Below are 15556 nucleotides of genomic sequence, written 5' to 3' on the forward strand. Positions count from 1 at the left end.
TGGTTACAATTTGACAGAATGTGTATATTACAGTATCATGTGTCTTTGGATGGGAAGCTGCTACTGTTGTTGTTGTGTTAAAGGATGAGCTAGGGGCCTTGAGGTGTTTACTCCACCGGGACTGTGCTCTGTGGCATTAGCAGCAGCTCCTCTGTACCTGGAGAGACACATCCCACTGTACGTGTGTGTGTCAAAGGGACTGCTTGTCTGTACCAGATGGTTACCAGTCTGTCTGTCTGTCTGTCTGTATGTCTGTCTGTCTGTCTGTCTGTCTGTCTGTCTGTCTGTCTGTCTGTCTGTCTGTCTGTTTGTTTGTTTGACTGCATGTCTGTCTGTCTGTCTGTCTGTCTGTCTGTCTGTCTGTCTGTCTGTCTGTCTGTCTGTCTGTCTGTCTGTCTGTCTGTCTGTCTGTCTGTCTGCATGTCTGTCTGCCTGTCTGTCTGTCTGTCTGTCTGTCTGTCTGTTTGACTGCATGTCTGTCTGTCTGTCTGTCTGCATGTCTGTCTGTCTGTCTGTCTGTCTGTCTGTCTGTCTGTCTGTCTGTTTGACTGCATGTCTGTCTGTCTGTCTGTCTGTCTGTCTGTCTGTCTGTCTGTCTGTCTGTCTGTCTGTCTGCATGTCTGTCTTTCTGTCTGTTTGTTTGTTTGACTGTCTGTCTGTCTGTCTGTTTGACTGCATGTCTGTCAGTCTGTCTGTCTGTCTGTCTGTCTGTCTGTCTGTCTGTCTGTCTGTCTGTCTGTCTGTCTGTCTGTCTGTCTCTGTTGGACTGCATGTCTGTTCGTGTGACTGTCTGTCTGTCTGTCTGTCTGTCTGTCTGGTTGTTTGACTGCATGTCTGTCTGTCTGTCTGTCTGTCTGTCCGTCCGTCCGTCTGTCTGTCTGTCTGTCTGCCTGTCTGCCCTGTGTTTTCTTGCACACAATAACTTATTGAGACTGCCTGTCTATCTTTGACAATGTCCTAATGTTCATGTTTCAATATCTATTATTTCACAAAAGGTTTTTGTTGATTGTGATTTATTTAAATACACACAACACTGAAAGCACTAAACACTAAACAGTTAGTGATTTATATTATTTTAACAAGGTTCAAACATGCAGCAGTTGTTGTCCTCACAGTTTACTACAGAACATTTGAAAGACAGTATATCAATTAGTAGGCCCCAACATTTTCTAAAATATGTTAATGACGTATATCATTGGATGTTTTCCCCATCATATGTTTCTTGGTGTTTTGCTCTGGCCTCAGCAAAATAATGAAACATTTAGGGGCAAATATGCAGAAAAGTAAACCAAAACTAGAGGCCAGAATAGCAAAGATCTCCACAGCTACAGTGAACTTCCCAGGAGAGCTGACATAAGCTGGGATAAAGGTGATCCAGACTGCACAGAATATGAGCATGCTGAAGGTGATGAATTTGGCCTCATTGAAGTTATCAGGCAGCTTTCGAGCCAGAAAAGCCAGCACAAAGCACAAGAGAGACAGGAGTCCTATATAGCCCAACACAGCCCAGAAACCAATAGCTGAACCCACATCACACTCTAGAATGATCTTTTCCTGATATGTTTTCATATTCTTGTAGGGGAAAGGAGGGGAGACTGTTAGCCAAAGAGCACAGATCAGGACCTGTATGAGAGTGAAAGCCAGAACACTGAGTCTCTGCTGTGGGGGACCAAACCATTTCATGACATTACTGGCTGGAAGTGTAGCCCTGAAGGCCATCAACACCACTATTGTTTTTCCCAGAACACAAGAGATGCAGAGGACGAAGGTGATCCCAAACGCTGTGTGACGCAGCATACAGGACCATTCAGAGGGCCGGCCAATGAAAGTAAGAGAACACAGAAAACACAGAGTCAAGGAGAAGAGCAGCAGGAAGCTCAGCTCAGAGTTGTTGGCCCTGACAATGGGGGTCTCTCTGTAACAGTAGAAAATGAATGATGTCATCACAGTTAGAAACACCCCTAGCAATGAAAACAAGGCCAGCAGTGTCCCCATGATTTCCTCATAAGATAAGAATTCAAATTCTTTCGGGCGGCAGGAATCTCTGTACTTGTTGGACCAGTATTCCAGCTGGCACCTCATACATTCGATGGAATCTGAAGTTAGATTTAAAAAAAAACAACAGTCAGACTCCACTTTTACATTCGTAAAGCAATTACATACTAAGATCGATGTCTGAAATATGACATCATTTAAAATGTTTTTTTTTTTTTTAGGAGTGTGCCTCTGGGACCTGTGTCGATTTCTGAGTGACTGTTTCAGTGAGCCGTAATGCTGTGTGTTTGCTCATCACCTGTAGCGTTGCTGATCTCTCCGTCTGAACATGGCACACAGTCAAAACAGCATACGGGCTTTCCTTTCTGCACAGCCTTACGAGTGCCTGGGGGACAGCTCTCACTGCACACTGACACAGGTATCTTTAGGGGACAGAGAGCAGACACGGTTTAACTGTAAATGTTACATGTTTTACTCCAGCAGGGTTTGTTACAGTTTTCACTGCACACTGACACAGGCACCTGATACACAGAAAACAGCGAAAACAGTGTAATGACAGAATCATGTTTTTAATTTACTTGTGTACACTTAGATCCTAAAATGTATTTTGACCTATAATATGAAGAATACAGATAGTTTTATATTCACTGTAGAATAAATATGTATATAGAGAGAGAGATGTTTGAGTGACTAAGAGCCTCACCATTTTACTACGTCCTCTCCATATGACACTGACGTTATTCATCGTGAACTGGTGGCCTTTTGGCAGTGCGGCATCATAGGTACCGACGGTGACTCCATCCAGGGTGCCTGGGTTAGTGGTTTGTAAGTTAACCAGTTCGTATCTAGCCGGTGAGTCTCCGTTACCGTCGAAAAACACTCTCTCCCCCTCCTCTGTTGTGAAATTCACTGTTTGAAGGTAATACAAAACCTTTTGTGGTTTTTAGGGGGGAAGAAATTACAAAAATAGTTCAGCTACTAAAAAAGTTGAAGAAAAAAAACGTATAATCTCTCACCAGTGTATTTGTTAATGATACGTAACGTGTGACAATGAAAACTAGTGAATTATCTGGTTCCTGCTCACCTGCCAGGGCTGTATGCGTGTGGGTTGAGCACAGCTCCCGTTAGAGAAGGGTCCCCGGCTCTCCTCACATGTCAACAGGTTGTGGAGGGCGTGAGCTACAGCATACACAGACTTATACACGTTATTAGTGAATGTGAACTCGGACACATCTGTGAATGTGTTCTGCACGTCTCTTAAACTCTCAGAGCCGTTGCATGGCTTCCTCTTAGGTTCTGTAGTCATATTGAGTGAGCAGTCGAACACAATCTCCCAGAAATCCCTGAGAAACATGCTGTCGGGGAAGTGAGAAGGGTGGACGTCCTTCAGATGCTCTCCCAGCCCAGGGATGTGAGCCCTGGTCACCGTGAAGCCTATGGCGCCCAGCAGGGCGCTGTGTCCCTCGATGGCAGTGAGAGAAGGGTCTGTGATCCATGCATCGCTGCCGATCCACTGCAGTCCTGTGATATTGTGCCTGTAGAGCTCACTCACCAGAACCTTGATCTCCCTGTGGGTCATGAAGGCCATGATGACCTTTGAACTGGACTGTTTAATAATCTCTACTATCCTGAGAATCTCATGGCGCGGACCTGTCTGCTCAAATGCCTCAGAGTATTCTATACACACTCCCTCCTCCTGTGCAGCTAGCATGAAGGTGGCTAGGCCTCTATTCCCGTAGTCATTATCACTGCTTATTGCCCCCACCCAGCTCCAGCCAAAGTGCTTGACTAGTTGGGCCAAGGCTCTGCTCTGGTAGAAGTCACTGGGGATGGTTCTGAAGAAGGAAGGGAACTCCTTTCTGTTACTCAGACACCCACAGGTGGCGAAGTGGCTGATCTGTTTAAGTGAGGGTCACAAAAGACAGTTTGTGACATCAGTGACAAAATATCACACCACTTCTGAAAACGACAGCACATTGCATCACAGCACTTCTGAATATGACAGCACTTCTGAATATGACAGCACTTCTGAATATCACAACACTTCTGAATATCACAGCACTTCTAAATATGGCAGCACTTCTGAATATCACAGCACTTCTGAATATGACAGCACTTCTGAATATCACAGACTAGATTATACTGTAGATACTTGTGCATTTGATTTAAAAGCTATGTGAAGTAGTAATTTGTTCAAGCTGACATTGCATTTACTAGGCAGTTTATGTTGTTCAATGTGTGTTCATTTTGTATCTTACCACTGGTATTTGAAACCTCCCAACCATCTGTGCCATTCCGATAGTAGGTGTTGATCCAGAATGCCCAAGGATGGCCTGGACTGTGTCCGATTCAGTGCAGTTGTTGTCATGGATTATGCTCTTCTGTCCGTTCACCAGAGCCATTGCAGCTCTCAGTATATCCATAGTGCCACAGTGATTGTAGATTTTGTATCCAAGCTTAATGCCTGGAAGAATTTCATAGTTTCTGTTGATCTCCTCAATTGCAAAGATCATTGTTTGAGCAAACTGGAATTCTCTGAAATTATAACTAAAAAAATGTGTAGTTAGAAATGATTTAATACACTTTAAACTTCAAATAAATAAAAACAACAACGTTTGAAACAAATTAACATGATGAATATACCTACTTTATGCATCTACGAATTTTAGGGATTGTCTGAAATGTGTCTATGACCCCATCTTGTTCGGTGCGGAACGAGAAGATGCCTCCGATGACAAAGTCCCCGTCCTTGGCCATGTCTGGCAGCTCTGCCCTGCTCTGCAACCTGCACACAGGCTCTCCCTCCCCCATCACCACCACCAGCAGCACCGACAGGACCAGCTCCAGCTGTGGCATGGCTCCTGGCTCTGTAGTGCAGTCAGGGCTCTTAGACTCTACAGTTCCCGGCCTCAGTCCATATATAGCCCCTGGCCCCCCCGCCCCTGCAGCAGGGTTAGCTGCTATGGCTCCATCCCTGGTGTGGCTCCTGGAGGAGGAAGGTCTCAGGAGAACAGGGGACACTCAACCAAACAAGGAATCAAAGACACGTTGAGATTCTGTCTTATTGTGATCAGGATGTTGTTTTTGGTACTCTCTCTGAATGTTGGGAAGGTGGCATGGTACTCTGGTTGTTGGGAAGGTGGCATGGTACTCTCTCTGGTCGTTGGGAAGGTGGCATGGTACTCTCTCTGGTTGTTGGGAAGGTGGCATGGTACTCTCTCTGGTTGTTGGGAAGGTGGTATGGTACTCTCTCTGGTTGTTGGGAAGGTGGCATGGTACTATGGTTGTTGGTAAGGTGGCATGGTACTCTGGTTGTTGGGAAGGTGGCATGGTACTCTGGTTGTTGAGAAGGTTAGCATGGTACTCTGGTTGTTGGGAAGGTGGCATGGTACTCTGGTTGTTGAGAAGGTTAGCATGGTACTCTGGTTGGTGGAAAGGTGGCATGGTACTATGGTTGTTGGGAAGGTGGCATGGTACTCTCTGGTTGTTGGGAAGGTGGCATGGTACTATGGTTGTTGGGAAGGTGGCATGGTACTCTCTCTGGTTGTTGGGAAGGTGGCATGGTACTCTCTCTGGTTGTTGGGAAGGTGGCATGGTACTCTCTCTTGTTGTTGGGAAGGTGGCATGGTACTCTCTCTGGTTGTTGGGAAGGTGGCATGGTACTCTCTCTGGTTGTTGGGAAGGTGGTATGGTACTATGGTTGTTGGGAAGGTGGCATGGTACTATGGTTGTTGGGAAGTTGGGAAGATGGCATGGCAATCTTGTTGTTGGGAAGGTGGCATGGTACTATGGTTGTTGGGAAGGTGGAATGGTACTCTCTCTGGTTGTTGGGAAGGTGGCATTGTACTCTCTCTGGTTGTTGGGAAGGTGGCATGGTACTCTGGTTGTTGGGAAGGTGGCATGGTACTATGGTTGTTGGGAAGGTGGCATGATACTCTTATTGTTGGGAAGGTGGCATGGTACTCTCTCTGGTTGTTGGGAAGGTGGCATGGTACTCTCTCTTGTTGTTGGGGAGGTGGCATGGTACTCTCTCTGGTTGTTGGGAAGGTGGCATGGTACTCTGGTTGTTGGGAAGGTGGCATGGTACTATGGTTGTTGGGAAGGTGGCATGGTACTCTCTCTGGTTGTTGGGAAGGTGGCATGGTACTCTCTCTGGTTGTTGGGAAGGTGGCATGGTACTCTCTCTTGTTGTTGGGAAGGTGGCACGGTACTCTCTCTTGTTGTTGGGAAGGTGGCATGGTACTACGGTTGTTGGGAAGGTGGCATGGTACTCTCTCTGGTTGTTGGGAAGGTGGCATGGTACTCTCTCTTGTTGTTGGGAAGGTGGCATGGTACTCTCTCTTGTTGTTGGGAAGGTGGCATGGTACTCTCTCTGGTTGTTGGGAAGGTGGCATGGTACTCTCTCTTGTTGTTGGGAAGGTGGCATGGTACTACGGTTGTTGGGAAGGTGGCATGGTACTCTGGTTGTTGGGAAGGTGGCATGGTACTCTCTCTTGTTGTTGAGAAGGTTAGCATGGTACTTTCTCTTGTTGTTGGGAAGGTTGGCATGGTACTTTCTCTTGTTGTTGAGAAGGTTAGCATGGTATTCAGGTTATATACCTCATTCACTACATTTTAGCCATACTCTGACATAAAAATGTGTTGAATTGGACTTAGTTCATAATCAAAAAAACAACCAATTCAATTTCTAGTTATACATGGTTTATTTTCAACATTTAAACGTTCAAACCTGAAATAATTCAAATGTAAAATGAAGTACATTATCATGACAAACATGACTAAACAATATATACGTTCATGCTGATTTTGTTTACATTTTTCCCATCATCAACTTTTTAGTGTTTTTCTCTGGTTTCATTAAAATTATATAACATTTAGGTGCAAATATACAGAAAAGTAAACCAAAACTAGAGGCCAGAATAGCAAAGATCTCCACAGCTACAGTGAACTTCCCAGGAGAGCTGACATAAGCTGGGATAAAGGTGATCCAGACTGCACAGAATATGAGCATGCTGAAGGTGATGAATTTGGCCTCATTGAAGTTATCAGGCAGCTTCCGAGCCAGAAAAGCCAGCACAAAGCACAAGAGAGACAGGAGTCCTATATAGCCCAACACAGCCCAGAAACCAATAACTGAACCCACATCACACTCAAGAATGATCTTTTCCTTGTAGGTAGTGAGGTTTTTAATGGGGAAGGGAGGGGACAGGACCAACCACAGAGTGCATATCAAAGCCTGGACAAACGTGAAGGACACTACAGTCAATCTCTGCTGTGGAGGACCAAACCATTTCATGACATTGCTGGCTGGAAGCGTAGCCCTGAAGGCCATCAACACCACTATTGTTTTCCCCAGAACACAAGAGATGCAGAGGACGAAGGTGATCCCAAACGCTGTGTGACGCAGCATACAGGACCATTCAGAGGGCCGGCCAATGAAAGTAAGAGAACACAGAAAACACAGAGCCAAGGAGAAGAGCAGCAGGAAGCTCAGCTCAGAGTTGTTGGCCCTGACGATGGGGGTTTTCTTGTATCTGAAGAAAATAAATGCCACAATACTCGTCATACATGTTCCTAACAGGGAGACAGCAGTCAGCAACACTCCCATGATTTCTTCATAGGAGAGAAATTCTATTTCCTTCTTTTCACACACATCCCTCTTCTTATTGGTCCAAAACTCAGGATGACATTGATCACAGGTGACAGAATCTATAAAAAAAACAAAAGGAATGTAATTTGTTTTAGAAATTTTTCATTCCAGGACAACTGTGTAGGTTGGTTTTTTTCTCTTATCACTGTTTGACTGATTGTTACTACCTGTGTTATTGCTGATTTCTCCCTCTGCACATTGGATACAGTCATAACAGCATACAGGCTTTCCTTTCTGCACAGCCTTACGAGTACCTGGGGGACAGCTCTCACTGCACACTGACACAGGCACCTGTAATAAAACATTTAAAAAAGCATTGCTGGTTTACATTAGAGAACATGGTGACACAATCTACTACTCTGTGTACAGTTACAGATGATAGCCTGCAACACATAGCGTGTATTTGACATTCAATTATTCGCACCAGCTTTGCATTCTGTGTCCACACTAAGGAGCTGTTGTTGATGGTGAGTTGCCTGTCTGCAGGTAAGGAGGCATCGTAAAGACCCACGGTAACAAACTCCACACTGCCGTCCTCTTTCGGCTGCCAGTTGATGATGTCATACTTGGCAGTAACGTCCCCTTTCTCGTTGAAATACACCTCCTCCCCTTCCTTTGTCTTGAAACGCACATTTTTTATGTGCTCGAGAATCTAAGGAGACATAACAATAACAGTAATAATATTAAAATAGCAGGAATATTCACAACCCAGCTTTTTTTTGTAGTTTGAACTGAAATGTCTGACATATGAAGATCTGAGTTACACTTCCTAACGTGTGCTTATCAACTCACTGTCTGTGGATCAGGCTGTGTCTTGTTGCCACACGTCTCCCCACAGCCCCAAACGTTATGGAGGGCATGGGCCACAGCCAGAACACCTTTATAGACATTATTAAAGATAGCCATTAGAGACAGATCAGTGAAGATGTTCTGCAACCCAGACAGATTCTCCCTGCCTGTACACTCTCGCTGAGACTGACCCGTCTCGGACTCTGAGCTCTCACCCTGCCTGAAGCGACAGTCAAACAGAGCCTGCCAGAACTCAGTGAACATGCTGATGTCAATGCCGGCGGATTTAAGTGGCCTCACGTCCAGGATGAACTCTCCCAGCCCTGTGACATGAGCTTTGGCGATGGACAGGCCTATGGCTCCATTTAGGATGTGGTGGGCATCCACCCTGGCGATGTAGGAGTCAATGATCCATCCCTCGGAGCCCACCCACTGGTAGCCTGTCAGATTGTGGAGGGCAAATTGCCTCACCAGCAAGTCTAGGTCCAGGAAGGAGAGGAAGGCAACAATGACCTTGGATTTGGACGTCTTGATGCTCTCTATGACCCTCTGCAGCTTCTCCTCAGGGTCTGTCCTGAAGAAGGCCACAGAGTACTCCAGACAGATCCCCAGCTGCTCTGCTGTCTCAATGAACGTGGCCATGCCGTTATTTCCATAGTCGTCGTTGGTTCGGATGGCGCCCACCCACGTCCATCCAAAGTGCTTGACCAGCTGGGCTAGGGCTCTGCTCTGGTAGCGGTCACTGGGGATCGTTCTGAAGAAGGAGGGGTATTTGACTTTATCACTCAGACACCCACATGTGGCAAAGTGGCTGATCTGAGGAAATAAATTGTACAGGAGTCACAATAGACAACCAATTAGGACATACAACTATCTATCAACAGTATAAGAATAGACAACACTTCCAAATAATACTATTTAGGGGGAAAGCATTTTTCAAAAAGTTTTTAATGACTACCAATGAGCATGTTTTGAGTTAATGTATAGAACATCTTAATTCACTGATACCCTCTTGACTCCTAACCCTGCCCTCTGCCTACCATCGGGATATGGAAGGGACCGAGGACGGTAGCAGTGGCCATGCTGGGTGAGGAGGAGTCCTCCCCCATGATGGCCTGAACCTGGGCTGGTCTGGAGCAACCTGAACCCTCTGTGGATGTCTCCTGGTTCCCGTTAGCCAGCGCCAGGGCCACCCTCACCCCTCTGGCTATGGAGCCACATGAGTCATAGATCTTATAGCCTAGAGAGACACCGGGCAACAGGGATGTGCTGTTGTTGATCTCCTCTATGGCAAACAGCATAGCCTGGGTGAACTGGAACGCTCTGAAATTCAGACTGGTTCCAACACGACAGTTAATGTCAGGGTTTGGGGTTCAAATGTTCCCTGACTAAAATGCACAATATTTTCGAAAAAAAATATTTTGTAAGAAATTATTCTAGAGATACATTATTGAAACCGATAATTGTTGATAACCGTAGTAAAAAAAAAAATAAGGAATTAGCTGTTTTCTTAATATGTATGTTGTTCTTAAAACTTGCCCATAGTATTTTCCCTGATTTTCAATATTATGCCAACCTTATTCCTGCCAGTAGTTTACCTGGTGCACTGCAGAGGTGGTGGGCTCTGTGTGTAGTTCAGCTCTCTGTTCTGCCAGCTGCTGTGGAATGAGAAGATGCCTCCCAGAATGATGTCTCCGTCCTTGGCCAGCTGTGGGTACTCTGGACCTCCGCTCCGCCTGCACATCACCAGGCCCTCTGGCTCTGCCTTGGATAGAGCAGCCACCAGAACCAGCTGTAGCATCGCCCAGCCCTGCTCTGGCCACCTATGTGTGGACAGCATACCTGACACTGCTAGGCTTCTGTAGTATGCTAGGCTGGCATTACAGGTGCCCAACAAAGGGATGGCAGTGCTGAAACTGATATTTATACGGTGTCACACTCCACCAGGGAACGAGCACCATTGGGCATCAGTGAGGGAGGTGCTGCATTGTGTCATGATAACAACACTGTATTGATTACCGGAAAATTACTGGCATGTTTAGTGTGGAGTTGTTTCAGGAAGGTCATTCCAAGGATGATTATGACACTGTATTGATTAGTAGAAAATGACTGGCATGATTAGTGTGGAATTGTTTTAAGAAGGTCATACCAAGGATCATTTTGCTATTTGATTTTGAATTTTAAGAACTCTTGAAGTATCAAATAAATATCCCCCAAAAATATTTGATGAAACATTGAAATTGGCCTTACTGCTAGTAGCCCATACAAATGCATTGAATAACATATTCACTACATGGAACAATAGATAGTCCCCCTCAAAAAATCTAAAGGAAGTTTGTTCTGAAGTGTCTGTCTTATATCTGCCAGATATGAGAAAGCTCAGGAAATGTAACAATATATTTTTCGCACTAAATGGTCTCCATAACGTAACAAAATGTGGAAAAAGTCAAGGGGTCTGAATATTTTCCGAATTAATTGAATTTGGAAATTATTTAGACCCCTTGAATTTTTCCACATTTTGTTACGTTACAGCCTAATTCTAAAATTGATTCCTAATTCCCCCTCATCAATCTACACAATACCCCATATCGACAAAGCAAAAAAAGGAAACATTTTTTGTTGTTGAAATTTCTTACAAAAAAATGATAATAATATCACATTTACATAATTATTCAAACCCTTTACTTGGTACTTTGGCAGTGATTACAGCCTTGAGTCCTCTTGGGTATGAGGCTACAAGCTTGGTACACCTGTATTTGGGGAGTTTATCCCATTCTTCTCTCAAGCTCTGTCAGGTTGGATGGGGAGCATTGCAGCACAGGTATTTTCAGAGATGTTCGATTGTGTTCAAGTCCTGGCTCTGGTTGGGGCACTCAAGGACATTCAGAGGCTTGTCCCGAAGCCACTACTGCGTTGTATTGGCTGTGTGCTTAGGGTTGTTGTCCTGTTGGAAGGTGAACCTTTGCCCCAGTATGGAGTCCTGAGTGCTCTGGTCAGGTTTACATCAAGGATCTTTCTGTACTTTGCTCTGTTCATCTTTCCCTCAGTCGTGACTAGTCTACCAGTCCTTGCCGCTGAAAAACATCCCCACAGCATGATGCTGCCACCACCATGCTTCACTATAGGGATGGTGCCAGGTTTCCTATTCGACATGAGTCTGACACCTGGCTTTCAGGTCAAAGAGTTCAATCTTGGTTTCATCAGACCAGAGAATCTTGTTTCTCATGGTCTGAAAGTCCTTTAGGTGCCTTTTGGCAAACTCCAAGTGGGCTGTGATGTGCCTTTAACTGAAGAGTGGCTTCCGTCTGGCAACTCTACCATAAAGGCCTGATTGGTAGAGTGCTGCAGAGATTATTGTCCTTCTGGAAGGTTCACCAATCTCCACAGAGGAACTCTGGAGCTCTGTCATAGTGACCATTAGGTTCTTAGTCAACTCTCTGACCAAGGCCCTTCTCCCACGATTGCTCAGTTTGGCCAGGAGGCCAGCTCTAGGAATAGTCTTGGTGCTTCAAAACTTCTTCAATTTAAGGATGATGGAGGTCACTGTGTTCTTGGGGACCTTCAATGCTGCAGAAATGTTTTGGTGCCCATCCCCATATCCGTGCCTCGACACAATCCTGTCTCAGAGCTCTATGTATAATGCCTTCAACTTCATGGCTTGGTTTTTGTTAAGATTTTTTATTTATTATTATTTTTTTTAAACTTTATTTGGGACTGGGGGCAGTATTGAGTAGCTTGGATGAATAATAATAAGGTGCCCAGTGTAAACTGCCTGCTACTCAGGCCCAGTTGCTAATATATGCATATTATATATGCATGAAACTCTGAAGTTTCTAAAACTGCTTGAATGATATCTGTCAGTGTAACAGAACTCACACGGCAGGCAAAAACCAGAGAAAAAATCCAACCAGGAAGTGGGAAATCTGAGGTTTGTAGTTTTCAAGTCATTGCCTATCGAATATACAGTGTCTATGGGGTGGTATGTTGCACTTCCAAAGGCTTCCACTACATGTCAACAGTCTTTAGAACCTTGTTTGATGCTTCTCCTTGAAGGAGGGGGGAATAAGAGCTGATTGAGTCAGGTCACTGCCAGAGTGCCATGAGCTGATCATGCGCGCTCACGTGGGAGCGACCTGCGTTCCATCACATTTCTACAGACGAAAGAATTCTCCGGTGGGAACATTATTGAAGATTTATGTTAAAAACATCCTACATATTGATTCTGTACATCGTTTGACATGTTTCTACGAACTGTAATATGACTTTTTCTCTGAACTTTCGCCTGGACTTGCCCGAGCCTCGTGAGTTTGTATTGTGCACTAAACACGCAAACAAAATGGAGGTATTTGGACATAAAGGACTTTTTCAAACAAATCAAACCATTTATTGTGGAACTGGGATTCCTGGGAGTGCATTCTGATGAAGATCATCAAAGATAAGTTAATATTTGTAATGCTATTTCTGACTTCTGTTGACTCCACAACATGGCGGATATCTGTATGGCTTGTTTTGTTGTCTGAGTGCCGTACTCAGATTATTGCATGGTGTGCTTTTTCGGTAAAGCTTTCTTGAAATCAGACACAGAGGTTGCATTAAGGAGATGTTTATCTAAACTTCCATAACACTTGTATTTTCATCAACATTTATAATGAGTATTTATGTAAATTGATCTGGCTCTCTGCAAAATCACCGGATGTTTTGGAAACAAAACCTTGCTGAACGTAACGCGCCAATGTAAACTGAGATTTTTGGATAAAAATATGAACTTTATCAAACAAAACATACACGTGCGTGAAGTCATCAAAACATACATACAGATTAGTGATGAATTTTATCTCTATTTGTGCTTTTTGTGACTCCTCTCTTTGGCTGGAAAAATGGCTGTTTTTCTGTGACTAGGTAGTGACGTAACATAATTGCTTGCCATGCTTTCGTCGTAAAGCCTTTTTGAAATTGGATACTGTGGCTGGATTTACAATGAGTTCATCTTTAAAATGGTGTAAAAAACTTTTAATTATGGGATTTCTGTTGTTTTGAATTTGGCGCCCTGCAATTTCACTGGCTGTTGGCGAGGTGGGACACTACCATCCCACATATTCCTGAGAGGTTTAATTAACTTCTCTAGAGTAGGGGGCAGCATTCGGAATTTTGGATGAAAAGCATGCACAAATTAAACGGCCTGCTACTTGGGCCCAGAAGATATGATATGCATATAACTGGTAGATTTGGATAGAAAACACTCTAAAGTCTCCAAAACTGTTATAATAGTGTCTGTGAGTATATAACAGAACTGATTTAGCAGGCAAAAACCTGCGAAAAATCCGTTCAGGAAGTAGTTTTTTTTGTTGGTTTTGTAGTTTTCTATTCAATGCCATTACACTATCCATTGACTTAGGACTCCATTTGCAGTTCCTATGTATTCCACTAGATGTCAACAGTCTTTAGAAATTGTTTCAGTCTTGTATTCTTATGAAAGAGTGAGTAAGACCAGTCTGAACGTGTGGACCCTACCGTGTCGCAGAGCTTTTTCAGACGCATGTGCATTTCTTGTTTACCTTTTATATTGACAACGTTATTGTCTGGTTGAAATATTATGGATCATTTAGGCTAAAAAACAACCTGAGGATTGAATATAAACATTGCTTTACATGTTTAATGAACTTTACGGATGCAATTTGGATTTTGTTGTCTGATTGTTTTGACTGCGTTTGAGCGCTAACAAAACGGAGGTTTTTGGATATAAAGAGACTTCATCAAACAAAAGGAACATTTATTGAGTAAATGAATGTCTTCTGATTGCCACCATATGAATATCATCAAAGGTAAGGGATTAATTGTATCTCTATTTCTGAGTTTTGTAATGCTTCTGCTTGGCTTGTTGCTGTTTGTAATAATTTGTCAACTGGGCTATGTTCTGGGCTAGGTATGCTTTCGCCGAAAAGCATTTTATAAATCTGACACTGTGGTTGGTTTAACAAGAAGGTAATCTTTAAACCTATGTAAAATATGTTTTGTTTTCGGAATTTTTATAATGAGCATTTCTGTTTTTGAATATGGCGCTCTGCAATCTCACTGGATGTTGGCCATATGGGACTCTAGCATCCCACGTACCCTAGAGAGGTTAACCAGGTAGGCTAGTTGAGAACAAGTTCTCATTTACAACTGCGACCTGGCCAAGATAAAGCAAAGCAGTATGACAAAGACAACAACACAGAGTTACACATGAAGTCTATATACAGTGTGTGCAAAAGGCATGAGGAGGTAGGTAATAAATAGGCCATAGGAGCGAATAATTACAATTTAGCAGATTAACACTGGAGTGATAAATGAACAGATGATGATGTGGAAATAGAGATACTGGTGAGCAAAAGAGCAGAAAAGTAAATTTAAACAGTATGTGGGATGAGGTAGGTAGATTGTGTGGGCTATTTAGAGATGGACTATGTACAGCTGCAGCGATCCGTTAGCTGCTCAGATAGCTGATGTTTAAAGTTGGTGAGGGAAATAAAAATCTCCAACTTCAGCGATTTTTGCAATTCGTTCAAGTCACTGGCAGCAGAGAATTGGAAGGAAAGGCAGCCAAATGGGGTGCTGGCTTTGGGGATGATCAGTGAGACATACCTGCTGGAATGTATGCTATGGTTATCGTGACCAGTGATCTGAGATAAGGCAGAGCTTTACCTAGCATAGACTTATAGATGACCTGGAGCCAGTGGGTCTGGCGAAGAATATGTAGCGAGGGCCAGCCGACAGGTCGCAGTGGTGGGTTGTATAAGGTGATTTGGTAACAAAACGGATTGCACTGTGATGCCCTCCGATTTGACACACCGAAGCCTGTCTGTAAAGTAGTTGGTGAACCAGGCAAGGCAGTCATGAGAAAAAACAAGGATATTGATTCTGCAGACTAGAATTTGGTGATTGACAGAGTCGAAAGCCTTGGCCAGGTCAATGAAAATGGCTGCACAGTTCTGTCTTTTATCGATGGCAGTTAATATATCGTTTAGTACCTTGAGCGCGGCGAAGGTGCACCCGTGATCGGCTCGGAAACCGGATTGCACAGCCGAGAAGGTAAGGTGGGATTCTAAATGGTCAGTGATCTGTTTATTAATTTGGCTTTAAAAG

The 15556-nt window shown here is 44.0% G+C and overlaps 2 protein-coding genes and 1 pseudogene across 2 annotated transcripts; all 3 read right to left on the reverse strand.

The window, feature by feature from the left end:
- Nucleotides 1-1171: 1171 nt before the first annotated feature.
- Nucleotides 1172-4508, reverse strand: LOC118944049 (extracellular calcium-sensing receptor-like). The gene is made up of 5 exons (XM_036961578.2): nucleotides 4254-4508; nucleotides 3080-3892; nucleotides 2699-2926; nucleotides 2294-2417; nucleotides 1172-2096 (listed from the first exon to the last, which is right to left on the reverse strand). The coding sequence occupies exons 1-5, from the start codon at nucleotides 4506-4508 to the stop codon at nucleotides 1180-1182; spliced, it is 2337 nt and encodes a 778-aa protein (XP_036817473.2). The 3' UTR covers nucleotides 1172-1179.
- Nucleotides 4509-6805: 2297 nt separating this feature from the next.
- LOC149972434 (extracellular calcium-sensing receptor pseudogene) lies at nucleotides 6806-7618 on the reverse strand (annotated as a pseudogene).
- An 8-nt stretch (nucleotides 7619-7626) lies between these two features.
- Nucleotides 7627-10235, reverse strand: LOC110503234 (extracellular calcium-sensing receptor). The gene is made up of 6 exons (XM_090219091.1): nucleotides 10033-10235; nucleotides 9475-9769; nucleotides 8438-9250; nucleotides 8070-8297; nucleotides 7868-7936; nucleotides 7627-7704 (listed from the first exon to the last, which is right to left on the reverse strand). Exons 1-6 carry the CDS (start codon nucleotides 10233-10235, stop codon nucleotides 7627-7629), a joined length of 1686 nt encoding a protein of 561 aa, XP_090075217.1.
- Between the last annotated feature and the right edge of the window lie 5321 nt (nucleotides 10236-15556).

Source organism: Oncorhynchus mykiss, chromosome 24, assembly GCF_057628025.1.
Source record: "Oncorhynchus mykiss isolate SJ-2025 chromosome 24, ASM5762802v1, whole genome shotgun sequence".
Classification (NCBI taxonomy): Eukaryota; Metazoa; Chordata; class Actinopteri; order Salmoniformes; family Salmonidae; genus Oncorhynchus; species Oncorhynchus mykiss.

Excerpts from the sequence above, each read along its gene's own strand:
- LOC118944049 (XM_036961578.2), bottom strand. The coding sequence starts at position 4,508 with ATGATCTTTGCAATTGAGGAGATCAACAGAAACTATGAAATTCTTCCA. Across the intron at positions 3,893-4,253 it reads GGAGGTTTCAAATACCAGTG|ATCAGCCACTTCGCCACCTG; the intron begins GTAAGATACAAA and ends TCACTTAAACAG. Across the intron at positions 2,418-2,698 it reads GGAGAGGACGTAGTAAAATG|ATACCTGTGTCAGTGTGCAG; the intron begins GTGAGGCTCTTA and ends TGTCCCCTAAAG.
- LOC110503234 (XM_090219091.1), bottom strand. The coding sequence starts at position 10,235 with ATGCTACAGCTGGTTCTGGTGGCTGCTCTATCCAAGGCAGAGCCAGAG. Across the intron at positions 8,298-8,437 it reads CACAGCCTGATCCACAGACA|ATTCTCGAGCACATAAAAAA; the intron begins GTGAGTTGATAA and ends ATGTCTCCTTAG. Across the intron at positions 7,705-7,867 it reads CTGTGCAGAAAGGAAAGCCT|ATTCTGTCACCTGTGATCAA; the intron begins GTATGCTGTTAT and ends TTTTTTTTATAG.